The sequence below is a fragment of the Loxodonta africana genome, chromosome 2 (genome assembly GCF_030014295.1).
Source record: "Loxodonta africana isolate mLoxAfr1 chromosome 2, mLoxAfr1.hap2, whole genome shotgun sequence".
In the NCBI taxonomy this organism is placed as follows: domain Eukaryota; kingdom Metazoa; phylum Chordata; class Mammalia; order Proboscidea; family Elephantidae; genus Loxodonta; species Loxodonta africana.
The window spans coordinates 185,782,442-185,797,435 of record NC_087343.1 but is presented as its reverse complement, the minus strand read 5'-3'; the positions used below and the strand labels follow the sequence as shown (position 1 = coordinate 185,797,435).

The 14,994-nt window shown below is 45.3% G+C and overlaps 1 protein-coding gene across 5 annotated transcripts in view; it reads right to left on the bottom strand.

Annotated features, from left to right (window-relative positions):
* Positions 1-4,989: 4,989 nt before the first annotated feature.
* TENM2 (teneurin transmembrane protein 2) overlaps positions 4,990-14,994 on the bottom strand; it is a 1,060,479-nt gene continuing 1,050,474 nt past the window's right edge. For all 5 annotated transcript variants that reach the window (XM_010592330.3, XM_010592333.3, XM_003404644.4 and 2 more), the window contains 2 exons: positions 7,952-8,082; positions 4,990-6,136 (listed from right to left, as the gene is read on the bottom strand). In XM_010592330.3, coding sequence (XP_010590632.1) covers positions 5,375-6,136; positions 7,952-8,082 — 893 coding nt within the window. In that variant the 3' untranslated portion in view covers positions 4,990-5,374. The remainder of the gene's footprint in view (positions 6,137-7,951; positions 8,083-14,994) is intronic.

Genomic DNA, 14,994 nt, shown 5'->3' with positions numbered 1-14,994 from the left:
ATGGCACTGCAGAAGAACGGCCTGGCAATCTGCTTCCATAAAGATTACAGCCAAGAAAACTCTATGAAGCAATTCTACCCTATAATACATGGGGCCGCCATGAGTCAGAACTGACTCGATGGCAAGGGTTTTTTTTCTTGGCTTTGGACTATTCTGAAGCAGATCTCCAGACCTGTCTTCCAAGGAACTTGTGGGTAGGTTTAAACTGCAAAACTTTTTGTTAGTAGTTGAGTGCCCTATTTTTATGCAAATAACATGTGCCTTCTACTTTGTTTGCCAGCTGGGTCTTCCTCCATTTATTTGCCAATGGCACCCTTCCCCTCTCCCCCCAGTTATTTTCTTAAACGTGCTATGCTAATTTTTAACGCTGTAAAAAGCATAAAAAATTAGCATAGCGTGCTTATGAAAATAGCTCACAGGTGGAGGGCACCCGTGGGCAAACAAACATAGAAAGCGTGCCTTATTTGTGTAAAATAACCATTTGCACCACCCAGGGACTCCTTTTAATCATCATGCAACCCTGTTATTATCGGTCGTTATTTTATGTGTGAGGAAACTGAGGCTCATAGACATCAAGACATGTGACAGAGATTGCATGGGCTTGCCAGTATCCAGTCTCCTCTTCAATCTGGACTCACAGCCAGGCTACATTTTCTTGACTCTTTTGTAGTTAGGTGGGAATGTGGACTGAGTTCTGGCCAATAGAATGTGAGTGGAGGTGATATGTGCCACTTCCAGGTTTGGCCCATTAAAAATGTAAGTGATCCTGAATCTCTTTCCCCATCAGCTACCTGAATAAAGAGGACTTTGGGGACCTAGAAGAAGACTGAAGCCTTGGGGGACATAGAATAAAGCCACAAGATGGAAGGAACCTGGCTTCTTGAGTGACTGCATGGAGCAGAGCCATCCTTACCTCTGACCCACAATGGACTATTTGTGAGTGAGAACTAAACTTTACTAACTTATATTGGGTTTGTCTTTTAAAGCAGTTAATGTATTTACCTTACTTACTACATGTAACCTTCACAAGTTCCTGTGTTTAGTGAATCATTGAGTCAGGACTGAAGTCCCTGGGTGGTGCAAATGGTTAACAACTTCAGCTGTTAAGTTCAGCTGCTAACCAAAAGGTTGAATGTTTGAGGGCACCCAGAGGCACCTTGGAAGAACTGGTAATCTACATTCAAAAAATCAACCATTGAAAATCCTATGGAGCACAGTTCTACTCTCACACGTAGGGTCACCATGAGTCGGAGTCAAATTGCCAGCAACTGGTTTACTGGAGTCAGAGATTTGTTCCAGGCGGGCTGACTTCAGAGTGAACGATCTTAACCTTTAGGCTGTACTGCCTTTCCAGAATGTCACATCAGTGTGCAAGTACTTCTGGAAGAGTTTAAACATTCCATCTAGAACAGGTCATTCTAGAACAGGCCTGAGGCAAAGTGGGAGAGGACGTCACCAAAGGCTGTCTCTTTCTCATATTATGTGTTTGTGTGAATATATTGTGAGGGATTGGGTTGGCCTGAATGTAACAGAAAACTCACGGACAATTCAAAGATGGTCAACCCAAAAGAGAAGAATTCCAGGCTCCAGTGAAATTCTGGTGACCTGTGATTCCCTGTGTCCCACCCCTTTGGTCTACTGCCATCCAAGAGGCTGGATGGGGTGGACCAGCTCTGGGCTGAGCAAGCTCCCGCCTGCTTCTAGACTGGGATCAGCTCCTGTTTTGCTGAACCTCACTGGGTGCATCTACACCAGCGTGACACACAGGGTGGTTAATCCAAGCATGTCCTGAGCACTTCCTTTGCACCTTCCACCAAACCAGGATTCAAGCTGGCCTCATGACCGGCTGGAGGCTGTTCTGCAAGCATTTTTCCAATTGGTCCTGATAACAGTTGGTTTGAACAATGCTGGCGTTAGGGCAAAACCTGCTGTCATAAGCTCTCTTCTGCCTCCTGAGAAGAAACAGCCCCAAACTCACTCACTTGGGGAAACAAGGCTATTTCCAAGCGCTTCTGAGAAGGAAGTTCTCAAGAGCATTTTGTTATTCTATCTGCTTTACTAAATCATCACTCACTCTGTTGGTAAGGCTAACAGGGCCATGAGGTCCAATATCTGGTTGAAAGCAGGCTAGCCCTGCCTCTCTCTCTCTTTCCTTCCAGGTATAGGAACCGTCCCTGGCCTGGCTGGATGATTGGGAAGGCAGCCGTGAGGCAGGGTATGTGGGGGTCTTAGGGTGAAGTACTGGCTCAGCCCTCCTGGAAGGGTTTTGAAACCAGCCTCAAGTGGGCCTGAACCAGGTTCCACTACTTACCAGCTGGGTGATGTTTGGCCTTGGTTTTCTTACCTGCAAAGTGAGTGATAATAAAAGCTCCTCCTTGGAGTCCATCTGCTCAATTTACTTCCATTTCTTCCTCTCTAGGCCAAAGTACCTTCATCTCAGGTAGCTGATCCCACCAGCCCCTTCCTTCATCTCAGGTAGACAATCCCATGCCTATATCTCAGGTAGATGACTCCACTGGCCCCTTCATCTCAGGTAGACAACCATCAGCCCATTCCTTGATCTCAGGTAGATGATCCATCTGCGCCTTCTTTTACCTCAGACAGACGACCCCACCTGCCCTCTGTGCTGCGTCCAGAATACTTTTTAACAAAATTAAAACCAATGGCTTTCCATTGCTTTTAACGTAAAAACAAAACAAAATTCAGTCTCTAACCTGTGTCTTCTGGCCCCCGCCGAGCTCTTCTGTGTTCTGGTCTAACCCACCATCTTACATCCGCTTGAACTGACTCTGTTCCCTTCCACCTCAATCCCTTTGCATATACTGTTCCCTTGCTCTGAAATGCCTTTCCTTCTCTTCACCAAGGTAACTCTTACTTAACTTCCAGAGCTCAACAACTTCTGTGACATCCAGTCTAGGTTATATCCCCAGTTATGTGCTTCTACAACTTAATAAATCTGTCCTTCTTGGCATGTAACATCCATGTCATTTTCACTTCTTAGTGTAATTATTTGATTATTGTATGTCTACTCACCTGGCCATGATTTTCATGAGGCGGGGGCCCATGTTTGTTTTCTACTCAACTCCTTTACCTCCAGAACTTCGCACAGGACCTGGCACGAGACAGGCTCTCAATAAAATGTCGTTGAACGAATGAAAGGTGAGGATGAAATGGGAACATTGTTGGCAACGCATTAGCACTGTGCCTGGGACCTAGTAAACACTGATCAATATGAGCTATTAATGATACTGAGGGCAGTGGTGTTCAGTGGTAGAGTTTTCCCCTTCCATGTGGGAGGCCTGGGTTTGATTCCTGGCCAATGCGCCTCACGTGCAGCTACCACCCGCCTGTCAGTGGAGGCTCGTGTGTTGCTCTGATGCTAAGCAGGTTTCAGTGGAGCTTTCCAACTTAAAATGGGCTAGGAAGAAAGGACTGGTGATCCACTTCTGAAAATCAGCAGATGAAAACCCTATGAATCACAAGGAATTCGATATGCAACCCATTATGGAGATGGCGCAGGACTGGGCAACATTTTGTTCTGTTGTGCACGGGGTCATCATGAGTCGGGGGCCGACTTGACAACAACAACAACAGTAACGATATTATTCTAACCATGAAACATATGTAAAAACAAAAATTCATCTAAACCTTAAGTGCTTTTACACACACACACACACACACACACACACACACGCACAGCTACAAACACGCCCATAGATCTCTCAATGTGGCAAGAATGTCCGGCCTCAATTCCCCGTCAGCATCTCTGAGAACTAGAATGCAGCTGCAGGGGGAAGCCTGGATTTCCCAGGAGGCCTGGAGGGATCCACACACAGGTAGGCCTGTGGGGCCACACTGCTTGCTCTCCAGGCTGCCGGTAGCAGGCCGAGAGAGATTGCCCAGAAGCCAGGGCTGTCTGGGGAGCACTCAGCGACCTCTAACAAAAGCTCTCTCCAAATGTTCAAAATACCAGCTCAGCCTCCTCTCCTGCAGCTCTTCTTGCTCTGTCCCCATGTCAAAGCATTTCCACAGAAGACCAGCGTCCACAGGAGTTTTAGAGACTTTATTTATGTATAAACAATTTAAACACTTTGCCATAAATTATCTTTGCCTGTCCCTAGTCTTTGCTTAGCAGCAAATTAAAATTAATATAAAAACTCGATGAACAATTCATACATGTATATTACAAAAAGTTCCTGTACCAAAGTTCTTATTAGACTTTTTTTTTTGTTTTCTGTTTTTTTTTATTTTTAATTTTTTTTTTTTTGGTTTTTTATTTTTGCTCTTCGTGGTGACTGTCATGTGATTGTCTCAGTTTCTGGACCAAACAAACACACTAATAATTTTAAATCTGAAACAGCGATCGTGCCTTGCGGCTTATGTATGTACAGGGTGATCTGAAGTGGTGCCCGTTAGCAAAAGAGTGTCACGATGCCACGCCGCTACTGCAACTGATACCCACGAACTACGGAATCTAAACAGACTACACCCTGTAACTGCGTATTACTGTCCACAATGAAATCTTCAAAGACAAGAGAGTATGAAATTTATCTGAAGTGAGTATAGCCACCATTTTGAATTAAATTTTACACTCTGCGCTCAAATAAATTCGCTCAGGCCAGACTAAGTTGGGACCTGAGGGTTAAGTGCTGGACGGTATCATTTCACATGGATTTTTGATATTCATTTCTTTTTTTTTCCTTGTGTTTTTATTCTTTAAAAAGTATTTCCAGTGCTCACTCTTTCACTTTTATCCCCCCCACCCCAGTCGCTACACACAAATCACCCCAAAGTTGTGTTTTAAATGCACCTGTATTTGCTTAAACGAAAATGTCTGAAGTATTTGTCCAACAAGCGGTCTGAATCGGTTTCCTCAGCTGGTCTGGTGACGCCGGCCGCGTAGATGTCTTGCGTCGCTCACGTGTGAATGTCTTGTGTCGCTCACGTGTGAATGAGTGAGGTAATAGGATATGAGGCCTTCTCAAGTCTTCATTTCTTTGTTTTTCGGTTGGTATGTTTATTTTTCTTTTGACCCTTTGGGACATGTTTGCATCTCTTTTTGTCTCTCTTCTGTGTAGACCCAGAACAAGTGGGTCATATTTTAGGGGAACTTGGAACATTGTGTTTGTTTGTCCGTTCATTTGTTTGTTTGTTTTCCTCAGAGTTTTCAGCCAGGCTTTAGTCTACTTCAGGATGTGGGACTTCTCGTGTGGGCAGTAGCATTTTAACTCAAAAAATGTGAGCTTTCTTGCCACTTGGGATCCTAAAGCAGCCCGGCCTTAGTGCCCCCGTTAGGCCTTCATCTCCTTAGGAGAGGAGATAACAGTTACTCCTTTTGAGCCATCCAGACAAGGAATGGCAGCAGGTTATTTTGTTACCTCTTTCCCATCTCATTCTGTCTTAAAAACTGGATGTTGCTGCTACTGTCTGCAAGCTCTGGGTATTGCTCCACAGGAAGTACGTAATATCCCTCATAACCTTGCACCCGCCCCGTGCTCAGGAGCTGCTGCTTCTCACCCTCAGTCCATAGACGGCTCCCCTCTCTCCCGTCCCTGGCTTTCTGCTGCTCCTTGGCCCAGGCAGTGCCCAGGGCCCTCTGTCTCGCCTGGTCCAGGACACGGGCCTTCTCTTCGTCCAGGGTGTCGGGGGTGAGGCCATAACGGATGCTGAGCAGCAGCGTGGAGTACTGGAATTCAATGTTGGTGAACCTTCGAGTCCTGCCATTGACCAGCAGCGTGGGCTGCGACACGGTCACGTTCACCCCGCTCTCCAGCACCTTGCGGCCAATGGTGGTGCCCAGGGTGACCAGGTCACTGTCGGCTGCGCCGATCTTCACAAAGTAGTGGGTGTCCTTGCCTTCGATGCTGTAGTGCATCTTGTCCAGGTAGTAGGCGTTGTTGAGCACCGAGGCCACTTTGCGGCTGTCCTCGCTGGCAATGCTGGAGACCCCGGTGGTCACCCGGCCTTCTTTGATGGCGAACATGATGCCTTTCCCAATGATGGGTGTGGTGGTGGCGAACCAGTGGCCTGCTTTCTCCCGGATGCTGGCGTGGAGTTTTTTAGAAATGACCTGCCCTTCAAGTGCCATGAAGGCTTGATTGTGTCTCTCTGTCGTCTGTTGGATACCTGTAATCAGCTGGGGACAAAAGGAGACATAGACAGCTTAGAAGATGGTCTGGGAAGCTCACGAAAGAAGAGTCAGAGGATAAATGTTTGGATGCTCTTCAAGGACTAGTGTTGTGTCTGTGCTAGTGCAAGCTCATTTCTGGGACCAGGACAGCCTGGCTAGCTGCTAGGGCCCTGAGAGCGTGGCCTGTCCACCCCATACCTGTGCCCCTAACTGAAAGATGGCGAAGGAAGTTTGCCACCTTGCCAATGTCTGTCGACCAGCCTACACACTCACCCTGTCCAGCCAGTGTTGGAGGAGAGCAAGCCACCCAGCCCTTTGATGATTTGGCAGCTGCCTTGCACACTTCAGACCTAGGAATATCCTGACCTGGAGGGCAGGATGTTCTTTGCAGCAGTGACCCTTGCTGCTGTGACCTAGGTTCCTTTAAGGCCCAGGCTCTGGATATGCATTAACTTCCTTGGGTTAAGACCTTGTTGAGTCCTGGGGGGGGGGGGTGCATGCAAATGACTAATGCGCCTAAGGTTGGAGGTTTGAGTCCACCCAGAGGTACCTCAGAAGAAAGGCCTAGTGATCTACTTCTGAAAAATCAGCCACTGAAAACCCTATGGAGCACAGTTCTACTTGGACACACATGGGATTGTCATGAGCTGGAGATGACTCAATGCAACTGGTGTGTATATTCCAAGCATGGCCAGCAGCATTGGAATCCCCCAGAACCCTGCTAGAAAAGCAGAATCCGAGGCCTCACTCCAGACTTATGGAATCAGAATCTGCATGCTCACAAGGTCCCTCCCCTAGGTGATTTGTGTGCATGTGAAAGTTGGAGAAGCACTAGGCCAAGAGCTACTGGCTTCACGGGCCAGAAGGACTGTCCCCGGATGCTGAGTCAATCACTTTGAATCCTAGCCCTGGTTCTGCAGAGGGACAAAATCACCATTATCTTCTTGGCCTTGAGTTGTCCACTCACAAATTACAACTTATCTCAATTGGTGGTTGGGGGACATACTGGGATAATGGAAGAGGCTGTGCTTAGAAGGTAACAGCACTTAGATAAATGGGAGAAATGGTGGCTATTCATCCATTGAGTAGTCCCCAAGGGGGAGGGCTGAGAGAACACCATTCTCAATTACCCAGCAGCTCCTCCTTGCCTCTCTATAGTTACACAATCTGTACAATTTTTCAGAGCAGCTGAGACCTTTGAGATTTATAGCACCAAGTACTAGCTCTGTGGTAGGGGCTAAGAGAGGTGGCCTCCTGAAAATTGATGTCCGCCCCCACCCAACAGTGGCAGAGGCCTCAGCTGCACCCAATGAAACTGACCACCCTTCAGTTCTCACTGAAAGACCCAAGCACAAATTATGTTCTCAAAACTCAATCTGTACACATTTGGGCCATAAAGCGTGGAGGTTTTATGTGGGGCATAAAAATGTTCCTTAATGGGACAGAAACGGCAAACCACAGTTTTATTACTTCTCATAAAAACCAAAAGGGTTATGATCTTATAGGCAGTGCAGATGGCAGGTGCTGCTAGATTTCTCAGTGCTGTTGTTAATCAACGAGTGACTCAAGGGTATGCGCTGAACAGATAATGATACCGCAATTAAGGTGATGATCAAGGTGGGGAAGACATATGTGCTGCGCCAGACCTGTGACAGCACTGACATTCTTCTTCCTGTGAAGTCACAACCTTTCATGCAGCTTTTATACCCAGCTCCAATGTTTTCCTCCTCTGCTGACATGCCCTTGGCTCCCATGCAGTTCTGTTTGCGAAAAAGCCTTTGATGGCAAAGATTCAGATTCCTGGCAGGAATGCCCACTTACCTGTCCATTCTCACTTGCTTGACTCTCTGACAATTCATAGGGAGGAGGCACGAAATACATTTTGGCTCTTGGGAAACCAGGAATTATGTTGCTAAGCTGAAATCCAAACATCACAAGCCAGCTTTTCACATCTATGGTGGGAAGAAAATAAAGATTTCTGAACTCATGATGGACAGAGAGCAGTAGAGGATCTTCCAGAGATAGAAAATGGGTGGCTGGGTGGGGGGCCCCACAAGAGAGGGAGGCAAGGGCTTGAGAACGTCTCCTGGGTCCATACACAAAGATTCTTTACATGGTTCCTTCCAAATCTGGTCAGTTAATGACTACCATATCATTATTAATGCCAGTGCTGCAGTAAGATAGATCAAGCTTCAAATCCCCTCACTGTGTGACCTTGGGCAAGTCCCTGTACCTCTCTAAGCCTCAGGTTGCTCAGATGTGAGTTAGGATAACAATTGTACCTATCTCATTGGTTTGTTGTGAGGATTGAATGAGAAAATCCCTGTAAAGGACTTATCATACTGCCTGGCACATGGACCATTCAAAAAATATGGACTCCTTCACTTGGCAAGTATGTAAGGTCATCTACCATAGGCCGCCACTGTGTTAGAAACTGGGGATACAGTAATCAACAAGGTGGATAAGCGATGCCTATGAGCACAATGCTGCACTGAGCAGGTGTTGCATTGATGCTGGGTCACTAGGGGGAAGGGATTCCAAGAGCCTGGCATGTGTGGACTGCACAGTCTCTGGCTCCTGAGGTCTGTTTCTCCAGGCTTCCTACTTTCCACAGACAGGTCAAGAGAGAGCTCTGCATACTCAGAGTTAAGACAACCCTTCCCCCATCAGCGGTCAAGACTGAGTTCCTTGCATTGGGAATTATACCTCCCTGTCCCAGGTGCCCTGCCCTCTACTGAAAAGTACAAAGAGTAAAACTGCCTCTCCCCAGGCCTTCTTGCCTCCTTCCCTGGCAATCCATGAAGAGTCCTGGGCATCTGTCCCTCTCAACCCTTGCAGCCTTACCAACACCATCTGCCTGGAGTCCACCAGGATTAATCTCATTCTACTCCTTATCCGTGCTTATAACAGGCATCCTGTTATGGATTGAATTATGTCTCCACAAAAAGATATGTTGAAGTCCTAATCCCTGGTACCTGTGAACATGACCTTGTCTGGAAATAGGGTCTTTTGAGATGTTAGCAGTTAGGTCAACATGAGGTTATACTAGAGTAGAGTGGGTCCTAATCCCATCTGGGTAGTGTCTTATAAAAGATGAAAACAGGTACAGACAGGGGGAAGACATCATGTGAAGATGCATCTACAAGTCAAGAAATGCCAAGGATTGCTGAGAACCACTAGAAGCTAGGAGAGAGGTATGGAACATTCCCCTCTCAGAGCCCTCAGAATGAATCAACATGACTGATTCTTTGATTTGGGCTTCAGCCTCCAGAGCTATGAGACAACAAACTTCTGTTTTTATAAGTAACCCCGTCTATAGTATTTTGTTATAGCAGCTGTAGCACACTAAGACTCACGCCAACATCATGCCTCATGTCCTGTGCTCTAATCCCTTGCCTGCCCTGCTTCCACCTCTCCCAATTCCCAAAACATTTTTGTAGGCTTTCTGGAATTCACACGGGTCATCGTCAAAGCCCCCATGTCTTCAATCTCTTTTCTGAATGTTTCCTTCCCCTTACTGTCCTAACTGAAACCATTTTTCCCCTCAGGACACTGCTCTGTCTGCAACCCTGTCAAATGATGGCTGCTTTTTCTCCTATTGTTGCTGGCCCTGGTGGTGAAGTGGTTAAAGAGCTTGACTGCTAACCAATAGGTCAGCAGTTCAAATCCACCAGCCGCTCCTTGGAAACCCAATGGGGCAGTTCTACTCTGTCCTATACAGTTGCTGTGAGTTAGAATAAACTCAATGGAAACGGGTTTAGTTTGGTTTTGGTTTGGTTACTGGACCTGGAGGTTCAAGTACTCCTTGTTGTGCCATCTACTGACCCCCAGTCTACTCCCCTGTATTCCTGAAGCTTTTAGCTTCTAGACCACTGTCATTCTATCCAACTCTGCTCCTGAATTAATTCTTAGGTATTAAATTATTCAAGTAGTTGTTCCTTGACCTCCTCTCCTTTGAGGCTCTTTTTCCTACACACTTCCAAGGTCATTTTCTGGACCTCGTTGTCATCACCAGTAATGGCAATCCCTCCATTATCTCAATTCCATGCATGCCATCCTTGACTACTCCCTCATCTTTTTCTAGCTTACTCCTTATTGTACCTTGATCACCACAATCCTTTGATTCAGGACCTTCAACCCACCCCAAATTCCTTTTCACTACTCCTCAACTTCCCGGTCTCTCTTCCCTTCTTACCCAGCAGAAATTCCATGGCTAATCATTATAATCATTCCCTTGTACAACTCTCAGGTCCTTTGCCCTCTCTCACTTCATCATACTTGTGTGGCAAAAATCACAGTTTTGATTAAATCCAAGTCTTTGCTATGCCCTATTTATACCTGTGCAGCTGAATATGTCTGGAGAAAAAAACAAAAACATAACCATGCTGGCTGGTGTCGCTTTATTTTAAATCTATGATCACAACTCTCAAGTGTGCCCTCCTGCTGCCAGGCAATCATACTATACTCTTAGTTCATTCATTCTTTCTTTCTTTTACTCTCCTAGATGATTTTACATCTTCTAATCTTTTCCTAAACTAATATCTTTCCCTTCCTTCCTCTCAGCAGCTGGCCTCGTTTCCTACTGTCCTGAGAAAATTGATGTATCCAGAAGAGACTTTTCCTAAACTCCCATCATATTTACCAGGCTACCAGCATCTGTAACCATATTCCCTGCCTTCCCCGTTATTATAGATGAGCTGTTTAAGTTCAAACCCTCCACTGGTGTACTAGATGACATTCTCTCTTGCCTGCTCAAGTACATTCTCTCTCCCCACATCATCAATTTATTCTCTCTTCTAATGGATCAACCCCATCAGCATACAAACATGCTTCTAAGTCTCTTAACTTAAAAAACAAATCCTCTTGTCCTTACTTCTTCCTTTAGCTACCACTCATTTCTTTTCTTTCTTTCTTCTTCTTTTTTTTTTTTAACATTTTATTGTGGTTTGGGTGAAAGTTTATAGTGCAAATTTGTTTCCCATTCAACAATTTATACATATTTTGTTTCATGACATTAGTTGCAATTCCCTCAATGTGACAGCATTCTACCCCCTCTTCCCTAGGTTCCCCGTTTCCATTCGCCCATCTTTCCTGCCCCTTCCTGCCTTCTGAACTTTGTTTTGGGCAAATGCTGCCCTTTTTAAAAACATTAAAGTAAAATTCATATAATATAAAATTTACCATTTTAAAGTATACAATTTGGTACCTTCCAGTACATTCACAATGCAGTGTAACCATCACCACTATCTAATTTAGAAACTTTTCATCATCCCAAAGGGAAACTCGGTGTCCATTAAGCACCTATTCCTCATTTTTCCCTCCTCCCCAAGCCCCTAGCAACCACTAATCTACTTTTTAATCTCTATAGATTTGCCTATTATGGGTATTTCATATAAATGGAATCTTATATTATTTTTCCTTTTGTGTCTGGGTTCTTTCACTCAACATAATGTTTTCAAGGTTCATCCAAGTCGTAGCATGTATCAGGACTTCATTCCTTTTTATTGTCAAATAATATTCCATTGTGTGGCTATAACACAGTCATTAGTTGATGGATATTTGGATTGGTTCTACTTTTTGGTTATTATGAATAATGCTGTTATGAACATTGTGTACAAGTTTTTGTTTGTACACCTGTTTTAAATTATCTTGAGTTTATACCTAGGAGTGGAACTGTTGAGTGATATGTTTAAATCTTTTACTTCTAGTTTTAAAATATACCCAGAATCTGTCCACTTCTTGCCACTTCCACTGTCTCTATCCTGGTCCACCATCTTTTGTCTGGACTTCTAACTGGTCTCTCTGCTTCCGCCTCTGTGCTCCCACATACCTCATCAGCACAGCAGCTGGAGAGAGCCTTTAGAAATGGAGCAGACCATGCCAGTCTTTTGCTCAGGCACTCGGGTGACTCCCCATTTCTCTCAATGAAGAAGCCAAAGTCCTTCTAGTGGCCTATAAAGGCTCTCCCCCAATTATCTCTCTGATCTCAACTTGTACCACTCTCTCCCTTGCTTACTGAGCTCCAGCCTCTTTGCTGTCTCTTGAATACGCCAAGCACATGCTCATCTCAGGGCTTTTACATGGCAAGCCCCTCTGCCTGGAATGTTCTTCCCCAAAAGTATTTTCTGGCTCTTTCTAGCTCTCTCACCTCCTCCAAATCTTGTTCAAACGTCACCTCCCTGAGAAGGCCAACTCTGACTGCTATATTTAAAAGCTGCCCTCCTTCCCCACCCTCACCAATCTGAGTTCCTTTACCCTACTCTATTTTTTCTAAGACAATAATCACATTCTAATGTGCTCTATCATTTGCATATTATTTAGTTCTTTGTTTACCTGTCTGTCTTCCTCACTCAGAATGTAAGTGGAATTTTAAAAATCTGTATTATTGACAGATGTCCCCCTAGACCCTACAACACTGCCTGGCACAAAGTGGGTGCTCAGTAAGTATCTGTGGAATGAATGAATAAAGGAATGAATGAGTGAACGCTGCACATCCATGGCAATAGCTGCCCTGCCCAGAATTAGCAAGGGTTTGCATCTGACAGAGAACAGGCTTCTGAAAGGGTTAAGGTATAACCACATCTTACACTAAGACTGTTGTGAGGGATTTAATGTTGACTTTGCTACAAAACATAAAGGTATATGAGAACTTCTAATGAGAAGGGATCTGGGGCCCATGGTGTATACGTCTTCCTTGGGCACAGGCTTGTTCCTTGAGTGATCTGGCAACTACACGCATCAGCGATAGCCCATTTAAGAGTGGTTTAAGAACATAACGTTTAAAATCACCTTAAAAAGTCATGTCAGTATCGAGCAGAGAGGAGCGTGGCTTTAATCCAGCCACTCTATACATTTAAAGAGCACCTATGTGTGCCAGGGAGGGGCTGGGTGCCATAGAGCATTGGTTTCCTACCTGTGGATCTTCATGGTCACCCACCATGATTTTTGCCATATCCGGGTACCACCTGTGCTATTACTTACTTACTGATATTTTAAAAAGGAGCCCTGGTGGCACAGTGGTTAAAGTACTCAGCTGCTATCCAAAAGGTTGGTGGTTTGAACCCACCAGCTGCTCTGTGGGAGAAAGATGTGGCAGTCTGCTTCTGTAAAGATTTACAGACTTGGAAACCCTGTGGGGCAGTTCTACTCTGTTCTATAGGGTCGCTGTGAGTCGGAAATCTCCTCGATGGCAGTGGGTTTGGTTTTTTAAAAATTAAACTTGCTCTTTTCCACTTACCTAAATTCACTTTTAAAAAAGGAACTTTATACCACCACCACAAATAGAAATACAGAATCACTTGATGTAAACAGAAAATAACCGTAAATTTGAAACAAAGAAAAGAAAGCAATACGATTAAATTAGAGCATGATTCTGTTATCAGCTACGGAAGAAGTCTTAGACCTTCTCTCTGTTAAAAAGGGAGATTGGAGTGTTAAAGAAGTGGTAAAGCATACCAGCATCAAAACCAAAAAACCAAACCCACTGCTGTCGAGTCGATTCCAACTCATAGCAACCCCATAGTGTTTCCAAGGCTGTAAATCTCTACAGAAGCAGACTGCCACGTCTTTCCTCCACATCAAGTGGAGACTTTCTCCTTGACTGGATGGGAAGAATTAAAAGAGCATTGAAGAGGGAGTAACTTTCCCCATCTGTGTTTCAATGTTACTTAATACCTCATCTGTATATCATATAAAGGAGCCCTGGTGGTGCAGTGGTTAAAGTATCCGGCTGCTAACCAAAAGGTTGGTGGTTCGAATCCAGCAGCTGCTCCACGGGAGAAAGATGTGGCAGTCTACCTCGGAATTCCAAAAATTAGCTAATGAATGCCCTACGGATCACAGCAGAATATTGCCCTGTAGAGTGCTGAAAGATGAGCTCCTTCGGTTGGAAGGCACTTGAAATATATAGTGGCCACGACAACGGACTTGAGTATTCCAACGATTGTGCAACTGGCGCAGGACTGGGCAATGTTTTGTTCTGTTGTACATGGGGTTGCCACGAGTCGGAGCCAACTCAATGGCAACTAACAGCAACAACAAACGTGGCTTCGTTTCTGAGTCAAACCTACACTAAAATGTTTATTCCAGTTGCCCGTCTCCTCCTCCCTCTGCAGAAGGCACTTCTGGGACAGCTCAGACACCCCTCCTCCTTCTGAAGGAATTGGTGTTACCCAGTGACAGGCTCCCCAAACAAGCTGTTGAGAGGGAGCCGTTTAGGCAGGAGCTGGAGATGTGGCCCCTCCTAATAGCTTCTAACGCCCCTCTTCTCATGCTCCTCACAGCATGTGATTACAATGACCTCGCAGAAGCTCCCTCTCCTGCTGAAAACGCTGTCGGCGCAGCATCTTCAGGTGTTAAGTGTAAATATGAGAAGCGGATAATGTGAGAAGGAGGTTGTGCCTTCCTCCTCACTTAGGGAAATTAAACTCCACAAAATCCAGCCTTGCGCTAAAGCCTCCCTGGGGTTTGTAAGCCCAAAGACCCACCAGGGAGACAAGGATGGGGACAGATACAGTGAGTCATCCTGGGCTGCATCTGGGAGCAGGGATGCGTTAACCAGTAAGCAAGGCACGCAAGGGCTTAATTGTTTACTTACTAATCCGTAGTGCACACTTTCACATGCGGTGAAAAACGGGAAATTGTGCACTACAGAATAGTAAGCAAGCACAAGTAAGCCCACGTGTACCTTGCTTATTGGGCACTCCGTCTCTGCTGGGAGGCTCACTTAACTCATATACGGTCTGTTGTTGTTAGGTGCTGTCGAGTCAGTTCTGATTCACAGCAACCCTATGTACAACAGAGCCAAACACTGTCCAGTCCTGCACCATCCTCACGATTGTTATATATAGTCAAGGGTCTCTGAT